General features: G+C 39.4%; 1 protein-coding gene across 5 annotated transcripts in view; it reads right to left on the bottom strand.

Annotated features, from left to right (window-relative positions):
* fat3a (FAT atypical cadherin 3a) overlaps positions 1–25,478 on the bottom strand; it is a 689,153-nt gene that overhangs the window by 343,850 nt on the left and 319,825 nt on the right. For all 5 annotated transcript variants that reach the window (XM_048598158.1, XM_048598163.1, XM_048598159.1 and 2 more), the window contains one exon: positions 7,775–8,089. In XM_048598158.1, coding sequence (XP_048454115.1) covers positions 7,775–8,089 — 315 coding nt within the window. The remainder of the gene's footprint in view (positions 1–7,774; positions 8,090–25,478) is intronic.

Below are 25,478 nucleotides of genomic sequence, written 5' to 3'. Positions count from 1 at the left end.
AACAAGGTGTGGAGCTGGAGGAACACAGCAGGCCACGCAGCATCAGGAGAGCAGGAAAGCTGACGTTTCGGGTCTGGACACTTCTTCAGACCCTTTTTCTGAAGAAGGGTCCAGACCCGAAATGTCAGCTTTCCTGCTCCTCTGATGCTGCTTGGCCTACTGTGTTCATCCAGTTCTATACCTTGTTATCTCCACTTTGTTAATGACTGGTTTTGAACTACCTGAACAAGGTGTGGGTAGTCGTTAATTAATGGTCCTCTGCACTGCTAACCTCCACAGCTGGGGCTTCAGTATAAACATCTTACCCTGTTGTGAAGAAACACAAACAATGCTGCACATTGAGAAGTTCCCCGCTACAGATTAGGTGGCTGATTAATCACAATGAACTCAACAAATGATGTGAAGGAGGCTTGGCTGCAGGAATTTCCTTTTAATAAGTAAATTCCAAATACTATTTTGTACACTTGGAAACCTGCAAACCAGACTGAAAATTTGTACCAAATTTTGAAAGTGCAATAAAAGTGGCATAATTACTCATCATTGTTTGATTTTCAAATTATAAATCTGCCCCATTGGGTATAGGGGCTTCCACTGTGTTAAAGGAGATGACATTCACTGCACAGCTTGCTGGCCATTACAGGGTAACTTACAAGATTCTCTTCTATTGGTAAATAATTGTGTTCACCAAACCTTTTTAAAGCATATGTAATGTATTTCCTAATGATTCTTCAATCTGTTGCAATGTGCCTTCTTCACAATGCCTCCCAACTCTGTACCAAATATTACTAACTTATCATTTTCAGTTTTATAACCAGTCTTTTTTCTATAACCTTTTTCTATTTTCAAAATCAGAAGTCACACGACATTCAGTCATGGTCCAACAGGTTTATCTGAAATCACAAGCTTTTGGAGTGTAGCTACTTCATCAGGTGAAGTCACCTGATGTTGCCCACCTTCGTCCAACACTAGCACCTTTGTCTTTTTATAACAAAAATTGTTTTTTGCCCCCCAGCCTTATCTGTTTCCTCCTCCAAAATGATGGATGTTTCTCTGCCGTCATGTAGTAGCCCAAATGACCATATTTGGGATGATAGGTGGAATTTAATGTTTGGCAGGGGCCTATGCACTAGCCGGAAAACCAGAGCCTACTCTGCCATGGTCATTTTCAATGTGCCCAATAGGACTAAGTCCCAATTGAACGCTTACATTCCCTCCACTCATATTATGGCAATTTCTCTAAAAATCTTGAGGGGCTCATGTCACATTCCTAAAAGGCTTCAGCTCTTCAGAATGTCAGAAGCATGAGGAATGATGGTCACAGCAGTAAAGCAGTGCAGCCGAGGTAGAGAATTGGTGATGGAGCCCCAAGGATAAAGTGGCTATGGTAGGTGCACCGATTACAGCAAGAATCCAGCAAGGTGCACCAGAGGTTGACTTGAAGGTCAGAGCGGCACAGTGGCTCAGAGGTTAGCACTGCTGCCTCATAAAATCAGGGCCCCAGATTCGATTTTCACCTTGGGCAACTGTCTGTATGGAGTTAGCACATTCTCCCCGTACCTTTCAGAGCTTCCACCGGGTGCTCCAGTTTCCTCCCACAGTCCAAAGATGTGCAGGTTAGGTGGATTGGTCATGCTAAATTGCCCATAGTTCAGAGATGTGTAGGTTAGGTGCATCAGCCATGGGAAATGCAGGGTTACAGGAATAGGGTGGGGGTGGGTCTGGGTGGGATGCTCTTTGGAGGGTTGGTGTGGACTTGTTGGGCTGAATGGCCTGTTTCCACACTATGGGGATTCTATGACTCTTTTACTCCAGTACTTAGTTCCACCAGTGGATGCCTCCATTGCCAAGGACTGCCTGCTGGACAGGGACTTTCCTATCAGGCCCTAGGTCCGTTTTCAGGTATTCCATGCAATACATCTGCAAGGTTTAGAATGGCCTAGTCCACTGCTAGCTAAACAGGACAAGGCCCTTCAGCGAAAGTTGGTACCTTGTTAAATGATCACATGGTCCTCTACACATGGTTCTGAACCCATCTCTAGACGAAAGCATAGGCAAGTCAATGCTAGGGGCCTTTACCTCCGAGCAGTCACTAAACAGCTGAGGTATATGCAGTAGCACGTTTATTAAGTACAAGTGCAAGTAAAATGATTCTTAGCAAGGTTGTAGTGACAATTTACTCTTACAAACTCTGGCTTTAGACTCTCCAGTTAATTGGGATGCTGTTCCCTGCTTTGCTTGTTGACCATATTCTACCTTCTCTTGGATGCATCTTGAGGGTCTCAACACCCTTATCCTTATACCCTCTGAATCCATCCTTGTATTGTGATAGTTAACCAATTATAGTTCAGTACTGTAAAATTTCATCTTAACCTGATTAATTTCCAATTACTTTATTTTTGACTCAATTAGTTTGCCTTTTTCCTTATTGCCCATGTGTTGGTAACTGGCATGCCCCTCATGCATGGCATATTTGTTTATTGAGGTCCTTTAGCTGACATTTTAACGTAACTCTCTGCAACTGTCCAATTCAAATGTTGTGGAACAAAGCACAGTATCTTTACATATTTAGCATGACCATAAATGCAGTGTCTTAATAGGGGGTGACTGGTGAACATTGAACAGATAGCTTCTGGTTTGCTGTGCACATGCAGCATTGAGGGAACATTGTAAAATTCAATACAGGTGGTGATGGGGGTTGGTTTGCAATGTTTGCTGCCAAAATTGGTGGCACCTACTTGAACCAATCTTCAGGCATCTCAAGGGATTAAATGCCAAATTGGCAGCAGAAACCCTGCTGTCAGGACTCCCAGATTGTTGGTGGACATGAAGCTGCTGCACTTTCCCCAAAAATGCTCTTAACCACCAGCAACTCAACTGGTATAATTGGTTACTGTGGGTAATACACTTGGGCCTTCATCAGAGATCATTATGGATTCCTGGGAACAGTTAAGTGATGTTGAGATCAGGTAGCAAAGAATACACTGACAGCAAGCAAAAGCAGTCGGCTCAGAGCAAAGAGCAGGGACTGTTTTCACCATTCCCCTCATGTTGGGTCCATGATCAAGTCAAAAGGTCGAGTGAGAGGCCAATGCGCACTAGGCAGCAAGTAAATATTTCCCCACATTGCAAGTCCTCCCCCCATCTGCACTTGTATGGCCTTGGCAATGATGGGTGGGTAATTTAAATGGGTAATGGTTATCCAGTTAAAGGCTTCATTTGATATACAGACAGGAAAGTTGTCCGAGAGCCTTTCTATCTCGGATTTAATTAGGAGGTGGCTGTATCACACATTGCAGCCTCCCACTAATAAACATAGCCTGCCTCAAAAAAATTGTTTCCTGCACAGTATACCCATTAACCCAACTATCGTCTGTTCAACCAAGCTTTGCACTGGAGTATTATATTGTACTTCAAAAGGAGTTCAGTTCACAAAAAGCCCGGCTGAGTCGATCAGAATCCTCAGTTGAGGATTGTAGCTACGCATGATGCAGCACGCAGTCAGTCAGACAATTCCAAAAGTAATTCCCATAGAAAATGAGACAGTTATAGAAGGTCATAATACAACACACAGCCACTTTCATCAATTTCAACATTCCAATTAACTCATCTTAACTTTCGACAAACATATTGCTTGTTTTTAAAATACTTCATAATTAGTGAATGTCCTGCTTCACTAGCTGGCTTTGTTAACATTTTCAATTGGACTTGTCACAAGGTTTGGTATCTTGTTCAAAATCTAAATGCACATCTTACTTATTTTGGTTATTTTAGTTTCATCTCCTAACCTTAACTAATAAAATTAAATGATATTGACTACTTATTAGAATCATCATTGCTTTTGTGCCTGCATATACCAACCTGCAAGCCAAAAATTTTGCAGATTCAATTACAACATATTTTCATTAATGGTTGCAGTAGATCCATTGTGAATGATGTCAACATGAACTAGAGACTTCTTTTGATTCTTGTCCTTTTGCCTGATAACGCAGACAAATCTTGCAGAACAGTTGGATAGTGATGTGAATGATCTAGCTCTCAGATTCCTTTCAAACGTGCAAATTATGAGGAAATCATCATCTTTTAGTACCATGTTCCAAGCACCAGCTAAGTCTCTATTAAACTTAAGAATGGAATTTAATGATAATTAGTTTTCCCATTGTTGTCCATCATTTGTTACAAAATTTGACAATTTAAACTTAAGAATTATTTTTCAGTAATAAAACATCCAAACTGAAGATGCTCAACTTGCACCATTGTATCACATTGACTTCTTTTCTAACAGAACTGATTGCACATTACCCCATGTACTGCAGCAGTTGAACAGATTAGCTCACCATTACCTTCACAACGGTGTTTAGAGATAGACTATAAATGCTGACCTAACCAGCTCACATCCCAGGAACAAACAGAAAAATATGCTAATATCAATCCAATTATCAAATGGTTAATGTTGTCTGTCCACATACAGATCACCATATTCACCTCAAACTATATGATGATGCATGGTGCTAAGTATTCTAAGCAGATGGAAAATATACAGAAAAACAAATCATACGTAACACATTTGCTCCTACATTAAATAAACCATACTGGGTCAGGTGCCATATATAAACTTAATATTTCATTCTCTACATGATTTAAGAGTGTCATCAACCTGTAGATTGTTTTTCTGCAGTCTTTTTCTGAGAACCAGTTTAATTCTGATGTCAAACATATATTAGTTCAAAGATGGAACTTTAGCACCATTGTATTTGTTTACATGCCTTGTTTCAATGAGTGAAAACCATCCAATAACTGATCACTATTTAATTTTGTGTGGTTGTTACTGAAAACTGAGCAAAGGTTTTAAACTTTCTGTTCAAATAGATCATGTGGATAACACAAGGGAAGAACTTGAATGCAGTGAATTTAGATTATCTTTAGATCTAGCTTATCTAACCAAAATTCTACTTTCTGTTCTCAAACCTTTTGTTACTGGATTGATAGAAGCAATAAAAGGATGCTATTTGTACAGCAATATGAAATGCAATAGAGGAAACCCACCTGCAGCCTTAATAAAAGTCATTACTTTTAACCAAATCATTGGGATTTCAGGAAATCTACTGTATTATATCTACCAGCATCAATTTGCAAAAAAAAAAACTTAAAGCAGTTACAACTCGGGTAGCATTAAAAAGCTTTGGTTGAAATGGGAATGTTATTATTGGTCATGGTGTCTGCACCTTAACTTCATCATACTGAACTTAATTAAGATTTTTAATTAATCTTTGGTAGCAAACAGTCAGCACAAGAACAACATGAGCTATACATGGGAATTGACATTTGACAGTTCAACTTCAAACTTCAGCATATTTTAGAAAAGGCTGTCACTCACTTTGCATTGACAAATGTAATATCAATGGTTTGAACATCAATCATGACTATAATTGCCAAAATAAGTCAAAGCATAATTTGTGTCAAAATTAATTTGACTCAAAGAAGTTCTCTTTCTAAAATTCAATTTTTTTGTTCTGAAGCTCAACCCAGGTGTCATATATTAATATCTGCAATGAATGATCTTGACTTTTACACAATCAATAGCAATCTATCATAATTCTTGATTGGTCATATTGACTGAAATTAAGAAAACATTTCATAGACCCAAGTCTTGCAAAATGCCTAATGGATTTTAAAAGAATGTACTTTTGAAATCATTCAAGTAATTCACGATGGTGAAGTATATTTTGGGCAAATTACAAATTACTACTTTGTGATTTCTTTTTGCACTGCTTAAGAAGAAATATTTTTGCAACATTTTGCAATGAGTTACTTTTAGTGACAACAGTACAACAAAAATTTAAAACCCAGCTACACTGAAAATAATGTGCTAGGCACTGAAGTTCCGCTCAACTATCACATTAAAGAACTTGGATTTATTGATGCCAGGATTTCAAATTGTAATAAACCATTAGTCAGCTTTGAAGATGAAATGAGAACATCTCCTACTGCCTTAGCTGCAAGGAGGTTATTTGAAAATGTATTCACTGATCTGACCCCCCTTATCGAACATAAAAAGGATAGCTGAACTAATTTCAGTCCAGTATTGTCAAACCGCAGACATACCTAGATAGCCAATGCAACCAATCATATATGTAGGTCATCTTGATTGACAGGCAATTCAACTAATGATTCCACTTCTTTTACAACAGCTGCATTCAAGGTACAGTCAGACTCTAGTCAGACAGAAATTTTCCAGTCACTTTCAACTGACTGCCCTTCTGTTAGGGCATGCAGTTCATGTGGGAGACTGTTCTGCTTCTGTTTGTGTTTTCTTCATTGCAGATCTGGCTGAAAGCTGCTTAAACACAAGCTAAATTAAAGCAAAGGCTACTGCATCAGCTGTACATCCAGAAGACCCTACTCATTTGTCTGAATGGTGTGTGGCCCCAGGTTGGGTCCCTCTGAATTAAAAAAAGAGCGCTCTCAACATTTAAGGTTGGGTGTGGACAGAAAGTGTGGATATGATGCCCAGAAACAGGTGAAGCACCTGACCACAACACTTATCTCCTTGGCTCTGGAGGGGGGAGGGTGAAATTTGACAGGGAATCCACTTGCACCTTCTCTTGTTAATGGGCTGTCCATTTGGATATCAGCCTGGTTGACAGACTCTCTAATCTGGCAGGGTGGATAGACCACACAGAATCATGCATGCCTGATCTATGACTCAGGATTGGAGTGGGGAGATATATGGGTGATGGTGGCTACACACATATGATGCACAAGGAATGTCAAAGATGCTTAACCTCTCCCCAAAGTTGTCCACGTTTCTGTTTAACTGATGGCTTTCCTTAGTCCCACAAAATCTCTTAAAAAGTTGAAGAAGAGGCTGCCAATCTCAGTAAAACATTCAAATTCACCACTCACCTCATAGATAAGGGGTAGGCTGTCAAAACTGTATCAACCTGGAAGTATGCTACTAGGTTTGAAGTTACTAATTTTTTAAATTTTAAACCGTGACTTGATCCAAACCCACATATGAATTTAAAGCAAATGCAGGACTCAGAAGTTACGCATTCTACCTTCCTCCTGCTCAGTCAGGTCATTGGTCCATAGTTCCATGAAATTCCAGGGTCTCTTGTCAAAATTATGTCAGAGAAGTTCAACCATACTAGCAATTATTATTATACAACAGTTTTACTTTGACAGCAATTATTTTCACGAAAATGCTCAATACAGTCAACTAAATAATACAAACTATATTAAATACCGTCCTTTCAGCACTGGTGGTACTTAAAGCTTCAAGTGCTCCCATTCTACGCGATGCTGATTAAGTTTGGGTTTTGTCTCTCCGAACGCAAACAATTATTCCTCCATTTACACAGTGACTGGGGAAAAATATTTACATTAATTTAGATACGAAAATTATCCTGATCACAGATTGCACAGACACAATCTGATCCAAGAACCATTTAGCTTCATTCAAACAAAGAATTAATGTGTGCAAAAGATGCAGGTTTTTTTCTCTGTGCCTATGCACTAATTGCTTAAATGCTTGCTTGAAGATGTGACTCGTCATGCTGTCAGTGACAGATGTGCAATAGTGTTCTAGAATCACACGAAGTGTGTTTGCGATACTCTGAGAAAAATGATAAAGGCCATCACTAATTATTTAAGATCATATCTGGATTTAGTAACAAAGAAAACAAACTAACCTATAAAACAGGCAGTAGGCAGTGGTTAATAACTAGTTTCCAACAGACTGCTTTCTCAGTTCAGAGTAGATAAAGAGACTTACCTGTCTTCAGGTTAATAGTAAAGAAATTCTGGGGATTCCCACTTGTAATCCTAAAGGTCATTTTATCACTAGAACTGGAGTCTGGATCATAGGCCTGAATCTGAACAATGGGAACATCTTTGGGAGAATTTTCCATAATTGACGGATGATAAATAGGTTGAGAACATATTGGCGCATTGTCATTTATGTCTTCAATCTCAATGTAGATCTCAATAGATGAAAATAGCGGAACAACTCCATAGTCAGTAGCATACACAGTCAGCCAATAGGATGAAGTTGTTTCACGATCGAGTACATCAGCTGTATTAATAACACCTATAATACAAAGAAAGTAGAAATTAACCAAATATTGCTTGATCCTTGCAAATTCACCATATTGGATGTTTCAATAATAATCCTGTATGTCTTACTGATTATATTTATACTACATAATACTAGTCAAAATAAAATAATTTAGTTTGAGGTATAGTAATTATGGTCAATGATTTTGATCAGCTCACTTGACTGCTTTCATTTTATTCAATTATTTATTATCTGGTTACATCATACACCTGTACATCATACTAACAGTTTCGAAGGAATCAAACGAGACTCAAAACGTTAACTGTTTCTCTCTCCATAGATGCTGCCACACCTGCTGAGTTTCTCCTGCATTCTCAACATTCAATTGAGATTTCTGCAGTATTTTATTTTTATGTCTCATTATGGAATACAGTGAGAAAGCATGTCCTTGTCATGACATGAATTGCTATTTAGATGAAGACTAATATTTAAAGTTCCACTGTTAAGTAAGTAATGCTGAGATGGTTGGTAGATCTGGGATTCCAGTCATTCTGAGCTGACTACCTTAATGACACAACAATAAGACTGATCAAATGGAAAGAGGTAACTTTGCTCAATTATTATTGTATTGGCCCTTTTAATTTACTTTAATGCATTTAATTACAAGTAAAATGCATGTGTCTTTTGCTCAACCATCTATAATGTACTACATTTCTTGATTTGCCTTAACCCTATACAGTCTATAAGATGGAATGATATCCAAATAATCTGCTTTTTTTCTTTGAAGTTGTTTGTAGCACAGCAACTTCTTCCATTTTGAAAGACCTCATTGTCTGACATTTTTCAAAATTGATAGTCAAAAGTTTGGTCAAAGATTTAGGTTTTAAAGAAAAAACATGAGGAAGAGAGAGAGAGACTTTTCAGAACTTGAGATCTGGACAGCAATAAGCATAGCCACTGATGGGGAATCAAAAGTGGGAATGCACAAGAGGCCCAAATTGGAGAAATGCAAGATATGGAAGATTGTGGACGTGGAGGAGATCCCTCAGAAGCGATGCCTCTCCATAAATACTAAGGAAAAGGTTGGTGTAGATATAGCAATCCCAGAGGAGCAAAGTGAAATATGGGACAAAACAATGAGAAATGAAATGCTAGAGGAGTCAGATTTCTTGAAAATGGTTAAGTTGCCAGGGCCAGATAGATTGTTCCCTAGGATGTTGAAGGTGGTCAGGAAGGAAATAGTAGATGCTCCGAAGATTATTTTCTGATCTTCACTAGACACAGGTTAGGTGCCAAGGACTGAACAAACTGCGGTTCTGTTGTTTAAAGTACAAAAGGAAATGCCAAACAATTATAGGTCAGTTAGTTTTACGTCAGTGGTGGGAAAATTGTTAGAATTAATCCTAAGAGATCAGATATACTATCACTGAGAAAGGCATGAACTATTTTAGGGATAGTCGGTATGGCTTTGGCCCTACAAATTGATTGGATTCTTTGATGAAGTGACAAGGAGGATCAATGAGGCTAGTGGACTAGATATCTTCTACATGGATTTTAGAAAGACATTTGACAAGGTCCCATATAGCAGACTGGTCAAAAAAAGTAAAAGCCCATAGGATACAGGGTAATGTGTCAAATTGGACCCAAAGTTGGTTTACATACAGGAAACAAAGGGTAATGGTTGATGGCTGCCCTTGCAAATGGAAAGCTATTTCTAGTGTTCCATAGGACTTGGTGTTGGGACCTTGCTGTTTGTTTTATACATTAACGATTTGGACTTGAACATGGGGGCCACAATTGGGAAATTTACAGACAACACAAACACAGCCATGTAAAGGATACTGTAAGCTGAAAACCTCATCCATCACATGGCTTGGAGTTTGTTTTCATCACCCATCCAGCACTGTCTCGTCATCCCCTCACAGCAGATCTGCTGCTTTTGCCATCCATGCCTCAGGCTCACTTTGTACATTCACTCAGCAGTAAACATAGAAGAGACAAAGCTTCTAACTGGAGAGTTGGGTCATTTCAGAATCATGCTCGCCCATATTTGCAACACTGTTTGCAGGCCTGATAAGATGCTATTGTGGGCCACAGTCAGGCAATACTGATTTAGAAGGACAAGGGCAATGGATGTATGGGAAATCTACAACTTTCTCAAGCCACACAACATACGGAGTTAGAAGTATATTACTGGCCCTTTCATTTTTACTAGATCGAGTTCATGGAAATCCCTGTTTAACAAGCATACCAGATACACCCAAGTGACTGAATCAATTCGAGAAAGTATCTAGGGATGGGTAATAAGTGCCTAGCCAGCAATCCTCATCTTGTGAATGATTAAAATGCCCAAAATCAGAGTCTTGGATCTAATTAATGTCTCAAGCATCTATTTTTCTTTAAAATAGGGAATTCCAAAGACTCATAACACAGTTTAAAAATCTCATCTGTCCTAAACACTATCCAAATAACCTGAGACTATGCTCCCAGTTTGACAGCCTGTAACTAGAAGATATCTTTCCTGTAAAAGACCTCTTAAAAGAAATGGCATCAGTATTATTTCTTCTAAATTCCACACTCTGGGACTCAATCTACTTAATCTGTCCTCATAGGTTGGTCCACTAATTAAGGAATTAATCTAGTGAACCTTTATTGCACTATTACTAAAACAAGGCTTCAGCAACAATCAGAATGGAAAGGAGACCTCAAAAGTCTGCCTCCTACATCCTAGACTCATATTTGGAACATCTGGTGTGAGAGATGTGAGGAATTAATATGAGGTGATGCTTGTCAAGGAAGGAAGGAAGGAAGAAGCCAAGCCAAATCTCATGGATGCATTGCATTCATGGATTTGAGAAACAAGCATGTGAACTTAGAGGCAGTGACCTAAGCTGATCAAGTACCTTGGTAAGGCACATCAGACATCAAAGAACCCTGCAAGAGGCTAGAGAAGAAACTGTGGCTGGCTGATCTATTTGCATCATTAGCCACAGGAAAGGTCCTGGGAGACTGGAGGTAGCAAATGTTGTGCCTTTATTCAAGGAGGGCAACAAACAAACAAACAAACAAACAAACAAACAAAGAACTATAAACCAGTAAGATTAACATCTGTGGTAGGTAAGTTAGTTGAGAAGATTCCAAGGGATAAGATATACATGTATTTGGAAAGACAGGGCTTGATTAGGAGTAGTCAGCATGGGAGATCATGCATCACAAGTTGGTTAGAGTTCTTTCATGAAGTGACCAAGAAGGTTGATGAGGGCAGGGAGTAGACGTAGTCTATATAGATTTCAGTAAGGCCTTTGACAAGGTTCCACATGGTAGGCTGCTCTGGAAGCTTAGTTCGCATGGAATCCAGGGAGAGCTGGCGAATTGGATACTCTGTTAGCTTGATGGTAGGAAATAGAGGGCAATAGTGGAAGGATGCTTGTCGGACTGGAGGCCTCTGCCTCAGGAGTTAGTGCTGGGCTCACTGCTGTTTATGTATATTAGTGATTTGGATGAGAATGTACAAGGCATGATCAGTAAGTTTGCAGATGATACTAAAATAGGCAGTATTGCAGACAGTGAGGAAGGTTATCAGAAATTGCAGCAGGATCTTGATTAGCTGGGGAAGTGGGCCAAGAAATGGCAAATGGAGTTTAATATAGATAAGTGTGAAGTGTTGCATTTCAGAAAGTCAAATCAAGGTAGGCGTTTCATGGTGAAATGGTAGGGCCTTAAGGATTGTAGTGGAATAGAGAAACCTTGGAGTACAGGTGCACATTTCTCCGAGAGTGGAGTCACAGGTAGACAGGGCAGTGACGGTGCCTTTTGGCACACTGGCTTTCAGTCAGGGCATTGAGTATGGAAGTTGGGAAGTTATATTGCAATTGTACAGGACATTGGTCAGGCCGCACTTGGAGTATTGTTCAGTTTTGGTCACTTTGCTATAGGAAGGATGTTATTAAACTGGAAAAAGAGTGCAGAAGAAATTTACAAGGATGTTGGACAAGCTAGGAGTTTTTTTTCTTTAGAGCATAGGAGACGGATGGGGGGGGGGGGGGATCTTCTAGAAGCATATAAGATCATGAGGGGCATGGATAGGGTGAATGCACCGACTTTTTTCCAGGGTTAATCAAGGACTAGAAGGCATCAGTTTAATTTAAGAGGGGGAAGAATATATGGGAACCTGAGGGGCAACATGTTGTTTTACAGAGGGTATTACGCATATGGAATGAGCTGCCAGCAGAAGTGGTTGAGGCAGGTGCATTAACAACATTTAAAAGACATTTGGACAAATACATGGATAGGAAGGGTTTAGAAGGATATGGGCCAAGTGCAGGGAAATGGGGTTCGCGTGGATGGACATTTTGGTCAGTATGGATCAGTTTGAACCAAAGGGTCTGTCTCTGTGCTGTAGGAGAGTATGACCCTATGACATGCAAACACTGGATTTCCAACATAGCAAAATGAAAACATTCGATGACCCTCACATTTTCCCTGACTGCTTCTGACCAGTCGTTAAGAATAACATCAGACACCAGGTTTATTAACAGTTATTCTTAATACTGTAACTTTAGTGGAGCAAAGCAGAATGACTAGATAATTAAATGTCTATGATTTAAACCCAATCTTCTTTGAAAGTAACTCCCACTTGCACACAGATAGACATACAGAGTTAAGGGATAAATTAAGAAAAAAAAAAAAGAGTTGTAACTGGCTAGTTCAATAATCATTTCAACAATAAGTGTGAAGCCTTTATGAAATTTCCTCAATGATGGATTGTGATACAGGGGTCTGGGATTGAATCTTGTTTAAATTCCAATGTCACTGGCCAACTTGAACAACTTCCATCAGGCTCAAGGAATAGTCACTTATTTCTTATAAACAGTGATTCTTTCCCCAGAACATTCAACAAATTTTTTAAACTGACTATATAACTAGAGACAGGAAAACTCAAACACAGCTGCCCAATCCAGCAGATTCCGAGTGCACTGTCTTTTGACCAAAAACCTAATTCAATCTATGGCATCTTTCTTTGTCAACATTCTCCATAGTTGCTTTGCCGACACCAGTCTGCTCAATTGAGCAGTGCAACATTGAACTAACTGCCAGTTCTAGCACGTAACATAGTCTGGTGCTAAAATGTCTGCCATGTTCTTATATCAATAACTCAACTACTGTCATCTTCCCAGGCCAGTTTACATATGCAAGCATCAGTTTGTTTGTTCCCATTGTCAAAAATAAAAAAAGCTGCTGTTTAAAGTTTGACATTTAATTCTCAACTTGAACTCTCAATTCCAAACCAAAACGAGAATACAAAAAAGAGTGATGGTCTCAACAAACTTCACTTATTTCTTATTCCCCAGACATTTCCTCATTTCCCCACCTGAAAAATCAACAGTTACCCTCATCTTTGTGCCATCTCATGCCATGAATCATAGTCAATCACAAGTACTGCCCTCCTGTCCTTTCCACACAAGCCTTTACAAACTCATAGTTCTTTGCTTTCTCTTGTTGGAAAAAGTAGTATGCACAAAATTTCAGAATAACTGGATGAGAATTTGTAGTCAGATGCCCAACTCATCCACTGGGAAATTTGATTGGCACCTTCTGGAACATGACCAAGCAATGACCAGCCCATGAAAGCCGAATTTACAAGGCATGGGTGCTCAATTATTTCAATATAGCTGATCCTCTGCTGACAAAATCTCTATTGGAACTGACTCAGTGCGTCCCACATCTATTCTGTTAATTTGCACATGACTAAGGAGAAAGTAACACATTGCTGTTGCTACTGATCCTCTGGTTTCTCAAAGGGTACAATGTTGAACTATAAACTGCTACCATGCTGCTTTGAAGGCTGACAGCAGGTAAGTGAAATCAAGCTAAGTCCAAAACAGGTGAAATGATTGACAGGCATTTTGCAACTGCTTGCAAAACAGCAACAGCACACACGCAGCATACAAGCCTTGAGCAGTAAACTCTTACCTTCTATCCTCAACACCCTTCAAATACTTTAGCAGATGGCTGTAAACATCTGCCATAAAGTCTTTGCTTTCAACAACAAAGCAGTGACTTCCAAACCTAAAGTTACATTCACAGGTGAACTCCATCAGCATTCACAATGGTCCCAGCACACTTATTTTGTGATAAATTTAAACATGACTCAAAACTAAATAACTTTCAACAGCCTCTACATTTGATGCATCTTCGACTGGAAAGGAGAGATGAGAACATCAAAAATAATTGAGTTGAACAAGCAGGAAAGCGAAGCCGAAAACTGACGATACACACTTTGACATATCAATTAAACTGCTGTTCCATTGTCCACCTCTTCTTACCAGTTTGCCATTCAGTAAGGGAGTGGCCCAGTAACAGCTGATGTCACCAATAGCCTACATTTTTTTTTAAAAAAAACAATCCCTCTTCATCCTGAATCTTTCTGACCTTGTAGATTTTCTTCTTACTTTTTGGCTTCTGTACTTTCATTATATGGCATTTATTTTTCTTCCTCAGACACGCCTGGTCAATGTGCACTTTTTGCCACAGCTGCTTTATACCAGTAATTTGCTGCAGAATGACTGGCTTTTCACACCAATGGCAATTTTGAGTTTGTATTGGTGGTTATCTCTCAGCTTCCAATTTGAGAGCTCGCTTGCTCAAGTTCAGCTGCCAAGCTTCCTTGGTTGCTAGATCCATCGAAACCTCTATCTCCAGTGCTTTAAATATAGGCTTCTCTCAGTCAGTAATCTTTTCTGATTGCTTCACATCTTAAACCAAGCACTAGTTTGTCTTGATAGTATAATTTAAGTTGTCTCCGAATTCACAAAATTTTGCTAACTTCTTTAAAATATCTACCAACTGAGAGATTGAACATCACGCAGATTGCATTTGTGGAATCTGAACATTCCAGTCATCACAAAGTTTTGGAGAAAATTGGTTTTGTAGAATTCCTACTATTTCTTAAGTTAGGGAACCCAGATTCCCCAATTGTACCAGACTCCTCACGGAGGTTAAAAAACTACTCAAGGATAACTATATCTGCTTAATTGTTTTACCTTTAACAAATAAAGGAATGTTTCTGTAGGAGTTCCAGCTCTCTCTTTTCATAATATGGTCCCAAGGAGCCTAAATTTCCACTTTTTAAAAAAAAATGGAAAGGGTCTTTGTAGCACAATGTATCAAACATTTTAGTACCATCTTACTTCTTCCCGTTTAAAGCAAAATATTCCTGAGGCTGCCTGCTTCTTTTCCTGCTCCACATCTCTACTTCAAAACATTGCCCTCCATGTAACATACTCATTACTCAGTGTTCCTTCAAGGGTGAAAACATTGCAAACTCCTTCTGCAGTGTTCACTTCTTCCCTGGTTACTGTCTGTATCTTCAGTGCAGTGGAGTCTTTTGACTGTTCTTTTTATTGAAGGGTCTCCAAGACTTGCAGTTAGGACTATAATGCCTTTTCCTTCTTTTTCGATGAATGGTTGGTTGATCCAGGTGAACCTCAAAAGCAGTTTTTAATCATCATCTTTGGTCTTGTATTATCTTAAGGCCCAGGAGACGGAAGTGTTTAAGAGCAGGAGCCTTAATGTTCACTTTTGCAGGCAGCAGGGTTAGGTAACTATTTCAAACTCAAACAGACAGTCCACTATACTTCCCAAATACACAACATACAGGAAGTTTGACACCATCCAGGAGCCAACTTCATTGATACCACCTGCTGTAACATTCATTCCCTCAACCAATAATTATTAGCAGCAGTGTGTATCATCTACCAGATGCAATACAGAAATTTTCCAGAGCTCCTTAGACAGATCTTTCCAAACACAACAAAAACAGAAGTTGCTGGAAAAGCTCAGCAGGTCTGGCAGCATCTGTGAAGAGAAAAAAAAATCTGAATTAACATTTTGGGTCCAGTGACCTGCTCAACTTTTCCAGCAACTTCTGTTTTTGTTCCTGATTTACAACATCTGCAGTTCTTTCAGCTTCCAGACACTTGATCGCTACCAGCTAGAAGAACAAAGGCAGCAGATGCACAAGAACACCACCACCCATCAGTTCCTCTTCAAGCTACTTACCATCCTGATTTGGAAATATATCATTGTCCCATCATTTTTGCTGGGTAAAAATCCTGGAACATCCTCCCTAAACAGTGTTTTGGGTGAACCTACAACAAATGAACTGCAATGGATCAAGAATGTAGTGCACTATTACCTTCAAGAATAATTGGGGATGGGCAATAATTGCTTATCTAGCAAGCAAAGTTACATCTCGTGAAGAGTTGGTTAACAATTACCTAAGACAGTTTGTCAGAGCTTTTTGTCTTACATTCATCAGCAAATTCACATGAATATTAATTCAAGAGGCAAACCAACATTCATACGGCAATGAGAGGAGAGAGCCAATTGGTTGGCAAGTATACTCTGGTAGAGATGTTGCCAAGGAAAATGCACCAATTAATGATAATTGTTAACTGCAAGGTCAATTTGAGACCCCATAATAGAAGTGGGTGTATTTGTCTCAAGGCAATACTGTGCTTAACTTGTCTTTTATTAGTTATTATAAATTATTTCAAAGGAGATGGGTTTCCTTCTACCATATATCCAGCTATGAATATTTTATCCATTCAGTTTTGGAAATATTGAATAATTGGGTTGACTGTAGCTTGGTCACCCTAAAAAACAGGATCATAATGTTGTTAAAATTGCTGTACGTTACTAAGCATACGAATGCCATGTTTGAATCACTGGTGGGTGCCCCGCCTGCCCAACTCAATGAAACAACAGCCTCACTACCATGTGCAATTAGGTCCTACAATGTGAATAGTACCCAAATGTATGACCCACAAAGCTACACCAGCGAGTATACAGGCTTTTGAGAAAGCCAGGTAAATAATTACTTGTGTGATACTATGAAAATCACTGACACTGCCTAAGGCATTTTAAGAATAATGTTCCCTTTCAACTCAACCAACCTCCCTGCTCATTGAGTCAGCCTTCATACCACTTAATGCACCACAGACCTACAGCAAGTCAGCTGCCATTACAGCGCTTTCATCCCAGTCTGCCTTATCCATACCTGGAGTCTATTTAATTATTGGGTTTCACTTTAGTGTACTATGTAATTTCATTTATTACATCCTTTATTTAGAAAACAAAAATGTTGAAAGTATACAACCTGACAGTAAGCATCTGTACAGAGAAAGGGTGACCGTTTAGGGTGAAACTTGGTTCTGAAGGGCAAACAACTGAATTGATAACGTCTTTTTTCATTACAGAGGATGACTGACTTTTTGTGTATTGCTGTCATGTCTTTTTCTCATTCCGAAACAAAGATTGCAAATACGGAATCCAGTTCTTTTTCTTTATCCTTGTATCTATTTTTGGGCATGTGAACCTAGCAGATGCATTTCCAAGTGTAATGCTCGATTAAATAGCTCCTTGACATCAGCATAGGAATTGTTAGATTACATTTTTCGCCAAGTATGATCTAGTCGAAGGGTATTTGGAGACAGAGTTGGAACCTGTAAATGGGTTAAATGTCTGACAATGTTGGAAATGAAGATTCTGTCTTGTTTCTGCAGAAAGATCACAAGATTTCTAACCAACAAATAACATTAAGACAGTGAGCTGTCATGTACTGCTCTTACATTAATTGACTTTACAAGTTCATTGTGAAGGGGACTGGAAGACTGAAAATGTTAAACTTTAATTCTTAGAAAAATAGGATAAACCAGGCAACTACAGGTTAGCAGTTTAATTTGGTAGTGGCAAAAGTTTTAGGTCCAGAATTTCACTCCTGAGCCAGGAAACGTGAGTTGGGAAATCACCTGGTTTATCATATCATATAAAAAGGGAACTTATCCAAATGGTTGGATCTTCGCTCTGGGATAGGGATGGGGATGCAATCATAGATACAAGTTGGAAACAGCTACGTGGGCTGCCAAGTGGTGAGGGCAGGCTCCTCAAACTTCAAGCTCTGCTTGAGTTCCTTGAGATTTTGTTCGGTTGTTTTGTTAAATATTAGGCCAGCTGGTGAGAGTTTGCTTCCAGCAGGGTACTAACAGGGTTAAAAGTAAAACTATTGGATTACAAACAGCAGCACACTCCTTGTAGCATATCATCTAATCCTCATCTCTCTCAGCCAGCATGTCCCTTCAATACCAGCTTATGGCCTTCATCCATCCACATACTCTCTCTGTCCCTTATAGACCCCATGGCAGCTTTATATGAACTTCAGCCAGTACTCATTGCCTTTCCACCTTCTCTGCCAAATTATCCCATATTTAATATGGGCAGAATTCAGCAGTCATGTTGAGACAAAAAAAACAAATTCTAAATCTCAATTAAAATCCTTACTATATTAAACAAAACACTCCCATTCATGAAAGCCAATTAAATAGATTAAATAATTGATCCTTTGCAAAAACAGACTCGAATTCATCATCCCATATCAACGGCAGCCAATCCAGGAATTATCTCATTGAGATTTAATCAAACTGTGACAGTTAGACATCTAATGAGATAATATTAGGTTTCAGCAAGATGAGAAGCGTTAATAATAACCATGAGCCTTTGGGATGATGTGAACAAATTGTTTTTTTTTAAGACTGATAGAACAGATTTTTGAACACTGAGAAAGGTAGTCTGTTTTTATTTATTTTTTAAACTGTGACATTATTTAAACCCCAGGCCTTTAACAGTCCTACAGAAATCAGCCATCCTGAAGAATATTTATGACCAGTCAAATCGGTTACACGCTGACTTAGAGATAAGGATCCTTGCTACAGCAAAATGAGGTTCATTTCAAATCAGCATCAAGTCCCAAAATCCCTAATAATTTCTAGTTTTTCTCATGAGAATCTATAGCCTTTGCTCCTTTCGTCTACCAATGAAAATGAATTGTTGGAAATGGGGGCAGATTTCCAGATTTAGGTGGGAAACTTTAAAAGGGAGACTCTGAAGATCTGGACTACAGAGTGAATGGTCCAGGTTTTGTGTAAAGGAAATATTGTGCTTAGGAACACTCACCATTTTATGAAAACATTTCACTGTGAAGTTAGATGTTCTTGAATAAAACAAATGATTATGTAGTAAAATCAAATGTAATAAGCAATAACCCTGTATTGCAGTGTACTTAAAACCATGGGGAAACTTCATATGTTTATTTGTAATTAATTACATAACTTCAATGAGAGTAATTTTAATGCTTACAATGTAAAACATGTTGTACTGGATATGCCTCTAATTATACACTGGCATTCATTTTCATCAGTGTTGACAAAAAAGAAAATTGTGCAGTATATTGAGTGGCCATCTTACACCAATTCTAAAAGTTACATTTACTTCCAATAATTATGTAGTTGCAGGGACACTTACATGGAAAGAAAGCAAGAAAGAAAGAAACGACAACCATTCATTCAGCAATTCAAAACCAAACAAAAATAAGGTATTTAGCTGACCAGGTATTCTCGTTCCCTAGACCATTAGGGCGACACGGTGGCACAGTGGTTAGCACTGCTGCCTCACAGCGCCAGGGACCTGGGTTCGATTCCAGCCTTGGGCGACTGTCTGTGTGGAGTTTGCACATTCTCCCCGTGTCTGCGTGGGTTTCCTCCGGGTGCTCCAGTTTCCTCCCACAGTCCAAAGATGTGCAGGTTAGGTGGATTGGCCATGCTAAATTGCCCGTAGTGTTCAGGGAGGTAGAGGGTGTATATTAGGTGGGTCATAGGGGAATGGATCTGGGTGGGATGCTCTGAGGTTCGGTGTGGACTTGTTGGGCCGAAGGGCCTGTTTCCACACTGTAGGGATTGTAATTCTAATTAGCAGTTTTTCCACATCACAAACCTAATTTAAAATTTATTTAGAAAGGGGAACTAACCAAAGATACAATTTCAGATGTAAAGGACAATAAAAGATTTCTCCTTGATCTCCATGATAATCTTGTAAAACTCCAGCATATCAATCCTACATTCATTCAATCATCCGTGACCAGTCGTAACCCACAGATTATATTACCGCATTATCAATACATAATATCAATCAGTCTACCCAGGTGAACATCTAGTTCATTTTTTCCACAGTAGGTTAACAATGAAACTTAGTAAATATCAGATTCATACTACAATTGATAATCAAGATTAATATAGACATATAAACAATAGTCAAAAGAATTGAAGCTGATTCAGGACCAAAATTGATATCCATTTTTAGAGGCAGAGGGTTTATCTAACTAGCTCAATTATCACTCTATATTTGTATCCACTAAAGAGGATTCTGACAGTAAAACAGGCAGTAAAGATATCAGAAAGATAGAAATGACTTCAGAGATCAGCAGTTCTCAAAGTAGAGAAGTCCCTGATCTAGATGGAACAGGTCTTCAGTTTCGATGGGAAGGAATGCTGAAAATAGCACGAGGTTCCAACCCCAACCTTCCATTGATGGGCAGCACGATGGCTCAATGGTTAGCATTGCTGCCTGACAGTGCCAGAGTACTGGTCTCCAATCAACCCTCAGTCGACTGACTGTGTGGGTTTCTTCCAGAGACTTCAGTTTTCTCTCAGTCCAAGGATGGTCAGGTTACGTAGATTGGCCACATTAAATTGCCCAGAGTATCTAAGGGTGTGCAGGCTAGGTGGATTAGCCATAGGAAATGCAGGGTTACAGACATTATGGACAAGGTGGATGGTTCTGGGTGGGATGCTTTTTTTTTTGGGGGGGGGGGGGGCGGAGGAGAAGAGGTGATGGGTTGGTGTGGCTCAAATGGGCCGAATAGTCTGTTTCCACACTGTAGGGATTCTATGATTCCTTAGATAGGAGTGCAATATCAGGGGACTGGAGGGTTGCAAACGTTACACCGGATTCAAGGTGTTATCAGGTCACCCTGGTGTGTTCCTAATCATAACGGCTTCCATTGTTAACCTCATTACCTGAATGGCCTTTCAATAATCCCCATCAACAGTATCCAGGATTGTTGTGGTTTGTGTGCCCTTCAGGACAACAATAAAGATCTCAGTGGAGGTGGCACAGGAAGAAGATGGAGTGCCCTCAGCATCCTCAGAAGGAGGAGAAGAATCTGGTCTGTTGTTATCTGTAGCCACACACCTGGCTTATGCAAGTATGCTTCACCCAAGAAGTATGATTTCAACAATCTATGCCTTCTATCAAGATCCTTGTGGAAGCCATCAAGCGCAAGAACAATTTAATTATCGTGGCAAGAGAGCGCTTGCAGGGTTGAATAGCAAATGACAAAAGGAAAAGAATTGTGGTATTTTCAGAAAATGCCCACTAGCACGTATTCATTCTCCCTCTTCCCTCTAAGAGTCCTTTCCTGTTAATCAAGAGTGGAGGAGCAGTTTGATGTTAAGCCAACAACAAAGTTTTACTTGATCCTCACTTAGTGGGCAGCCAGAGTGTGCAGACCACAGGTAAGGAACTCAAAAATAGGGTCTGCTTGAACTAAGCACCAAGTTTAAATAACTCTGCCGAGTTTAGATTACCTTCCTTCATAATTCACACACTAACTCCTTTAACTTATTGGCAAAAATAGGATCTGTTGTAAAGAGTCAGAACTTCCACATCCAGATCCCCTGCACTATTTTAAAAAGATCTACACAGTCTTCCTTGTTCTGCAAGGATGTGTCATAACATATTTTGACAATGCTATTATTAAATGCCAATAAAACATAATATCAGGAAGATGTAATGATTAAAATATACAATTTTAAATTAACATTAATGAGCAGGAAAGCTATGTTTAGATCATAAATTTATTTCAGATAAAGCAGTTTTATTAGTATTCAATAGAGCCAGTGGACAATTTTAACAGATGCAATACAAATTCCTGTTACAACCTTTAATACATTAATACCTTGGCTCTAACAGTATTTTCATGCTCAAATACTTCAAGACCACCAGCTGGCAGCAAATGCACCAACAACCTTTTGTTTTTACAGCAATGAGCGCCAACCTCCATCCCACCAAATTCCAGTCTGGAGGGCCAATCACTCCATCCTGATTGACAGGTTTTAGCCTCAGAAATCCACCAGGCTCTGCAATTCCACTCTTCCCGATTTCCTTCTCAAACTTTCAGATCCCACCAAACCACACTCAACCCTCTCTCTTCTGAACAGAGTTGTCCTGCCTGCAAAAAGAATATTGAATCGTAAAATGGTAGAATCTCTACAGTGCAGAAAGACACCATTCTGCCCATTGAATCTGCACGTTCCCACTGAAGAGCATCCCACCTAAATTCAGCCCCCATCCTATCCCTGTAACCCTGCATTTACCATGGCTAATCCACCTAGCCGGCCATTTCTCGACACTATGGACAATTTAGCATGGCCAATCCACTTAACTTGCACATCTTTGAACAGTGGGAGGAACCCAGAGCACCCTGAGGAAACCCATAGAGAACATGTAAACTCCACACAGACATTCGGCCAAGGCTGGAATCGGACCCAGGTTCTGTGCGCTGAGAGGCAGCGGTGCTAACCGCTTAGCCACCTTAATATAATAATGATGCTAATGAAGAAGCCCCGATATTAAGTATTGACAAGACCTTTCCCCCTTCCACGATTTCTGGTCCTCTGCACCCACACAATCTCGCAACTGCTACTGCTATGCTAACTCCATCTCATGACCCCATCCCTCCAAGTAGTGATTGCAATTTGAGCTCATTATATGAGGTATACAGAAGCTTTGAAATCATATTAAAACCCAAGAATTGATAAGAATCAGTCCGAGGATCAGAGGCAATAGCTACTTATTAGGATGAAAGTAAGTGGGATCAAATGCTGATGTTCAATTCTTAGAAAAGAGATGGTCATCATTTCTAAACTACATTAACAACGTACTGCAAACTGGTCTAAATTTGGGGAAGGTTAAGATCTCAACAGGAAACAGGCTAAAGTGTGAAGCAATACAGAAAAAATATTAAAGTTTATGACTGCAAAAGATATTAACAATTACATGATAAAGGCAAGAAGCATAATATCAAATTTACAGGAAGATGTTTAAGCCTGGTCGTGGAAAGTCTTCAGAAAGTAATCAAAACAGGAAAAGAATGGATTCCAAATATTCTAACAAACATAGAAGCCCTGGTCACATCTAAAAAGCAGCTATGATTGTGGTTTTCTGATGAAGGGTCTAGGCCCAAAACGTCAGCCTTTCTGCTCCTATGACGCTGCTTGGCCTGTTGTGTTCATCCAGCTCTGCACCTTGTTGTCTATGATTGTGGTTGTAAGGTTTTGTAGGATGTGTCCAATAAATGTCTCAGTCGTTGACTTTTATCTTGTTTGGAGAATGTAAATACTTTCAAGTACACACCGCAAAGTGCATATTGACAGATGCCTGGGAAGTCATACAGCTACTGGTTAGGCCCCAATGGGTGGAAGGTTCAAGGGAACAAAACAACAGGAAAAAAAAATGGAACATGTAACCTGATGAGGAATTTGGGAACATAATGACTCCTGCACACATCTTTTTTTCCACTTCCTAAACAATTAATGGTTCGGTCTACATCTGTCCAGAATATGGAATAATTCTGCACAAACAAAAGACAAAAGGGACCACTTCAAATGGCCAAACATGTTTCCCAGGTTGGGTCAGAAACTCAGGTATAGATATCAGCAAGTCCCATATAAATTTTCCATCTATTAAATCTAATAGATGGGAAAGACTGGTCAGCCACTGCTTTCATTCCCACAACACCAGTTCCCAATGTTACACTAAATGTCAAAACCTGAACTGTATAATTTACCAAAAAACAAGTTGCATTTGGTTCTGGACTCCTTCACCATTGGGAATATCCTTCCTGCATCTAACCGGTCTAGTCCTGTTCAAATTTTATAGGTTTATGCCCCTCATTTTTCTGAATATAGTCCTACGAATATAATCCTGACTGACTCAATACGTCCTCATACATCAGTTCTGCCATCTCAGGAATCAGTTTGGCAAACCTTCACTGCATCCCTCCTACAGAATGAACATCCTACCTCAGATAATGGATCAAAACTGCACACCCCCACTCCTGTACTCAAATCCTCTTGCTCTGAAGGTCAACATACCATTTGCCTTCCTTACTGCCTACTGCACCTGCGCACTTACCTGCAGTGACAGGTGCACAAGGACACACAAGTCTCCTCTCTATATACAGCCATTCAAATAATTGTCTTGGTACTTTCACTGCAAAAGTTAATAACCTCACATTGCATCTGGTATGTATTTGCATCTATTCACTCCTCTGGTTATTAATATGCATATTTCTTTGTATCCTACAATTTATTCCAGAACATACAAAGTGAATTTCTAACTCAAAGATATTCACAATTCATGATAAGTATTGCATGTCCCATACTACATAAAATATTAAGGGAGCCTCCAATGTTTTGTAATCATTAGGCTTCTCACAGGCCTGAAATTATCTTGGAACTGGTGTTCTATGATATGCCCGTTTAAGAAGAAGAAATACTAGAACGTACAAGAAATTGCAATGAAAATTCTGGGTTAGGTCCAGGCTTTAAACAGAAAGCGTCTGAATGGATAATAAAGTAACAACTAGATCTATTCACTTTTTGTACTGCCTTTGGAAGTATTTTTATTAGAACTTGATGTTCATTCTTAAAGCACTATAAATCACAAGAATGTATTATTCGCTATCATGTTGTGAAGCAGGTTTTTGCTTCAGTTTGTTTCAAAAGACATTCATATCAATCATATCAAATCAGCATAGAAATGAGAAAGAGCCAGGTTGCAGCAAATATTAGTAAACAAAGTCAAAGTCAATCATTAAAGAAGGCTATTACCTTATACAAGGTTAATTTGACGAGCCAATGAACACCTAAATGGGCTACTTACATCTAATTTTTATTTAGTTCAAGGGAAGATTCCATTTCGTTGAAACACGTAAATGGTTATAGCTTGAGGGGCATCACTCTGCATCAAGCATTGCTGACCATGAGCCTCTCATGCAACAAGGGCTCGGTATATTGCTTGCCATAGGCATGTACTGCACCTAGTCACTGCTGCTAATATTATCAGTTGATCTGTTCATCAGCTCCACAACTACAAATTTGATATATTGAGGGTTTGGCTGCCCCATTACCAGACAGGTACTGTCACATAGCTTGACCGGTGTGTCAATGATGCTTGGAATGTGGGTCAGTGCTGTGCCTCAGCAGTTACTTGGGTTCTTGTGTGCAAGCAGAATTATACCAGCCACCCATGACAAAACTCAGCTGCAATCACTTCCCTGCCAAAGTGTTACAAGCACATCCCTTGTATAAGTGCGCAATTTAAATGAACAGAGACAGGAGGCCAAGGCCCTTGATGGGCGAGAGCTGATTGAGTGGATTAGTGTCTCAAACAAAAGTTAGAATTCTTCCCCATGTCTACTTGCTATCACAGCAGGAAAATCTATGAAAAAAACCCAAGGTATGAC

Source organism: Rhincodon typus, chromosome 6 (genome assembly GCF_021869965.1).
Source record: "Rhincodon typus isolate 14 chromosome 6, sRhiTyp1.1, whole genome shotgun sequence".
NCBI classification, from domain to species: Eukaryota; Metazoa; Chordata; class Chondrichthyes; order Orectolobiformes; family Rhincodontidae; genus Rhincodon; species Rhincodon typus.
This window is presented reverse-complemented; position numbering and strand designations above follow the sequence as displayed.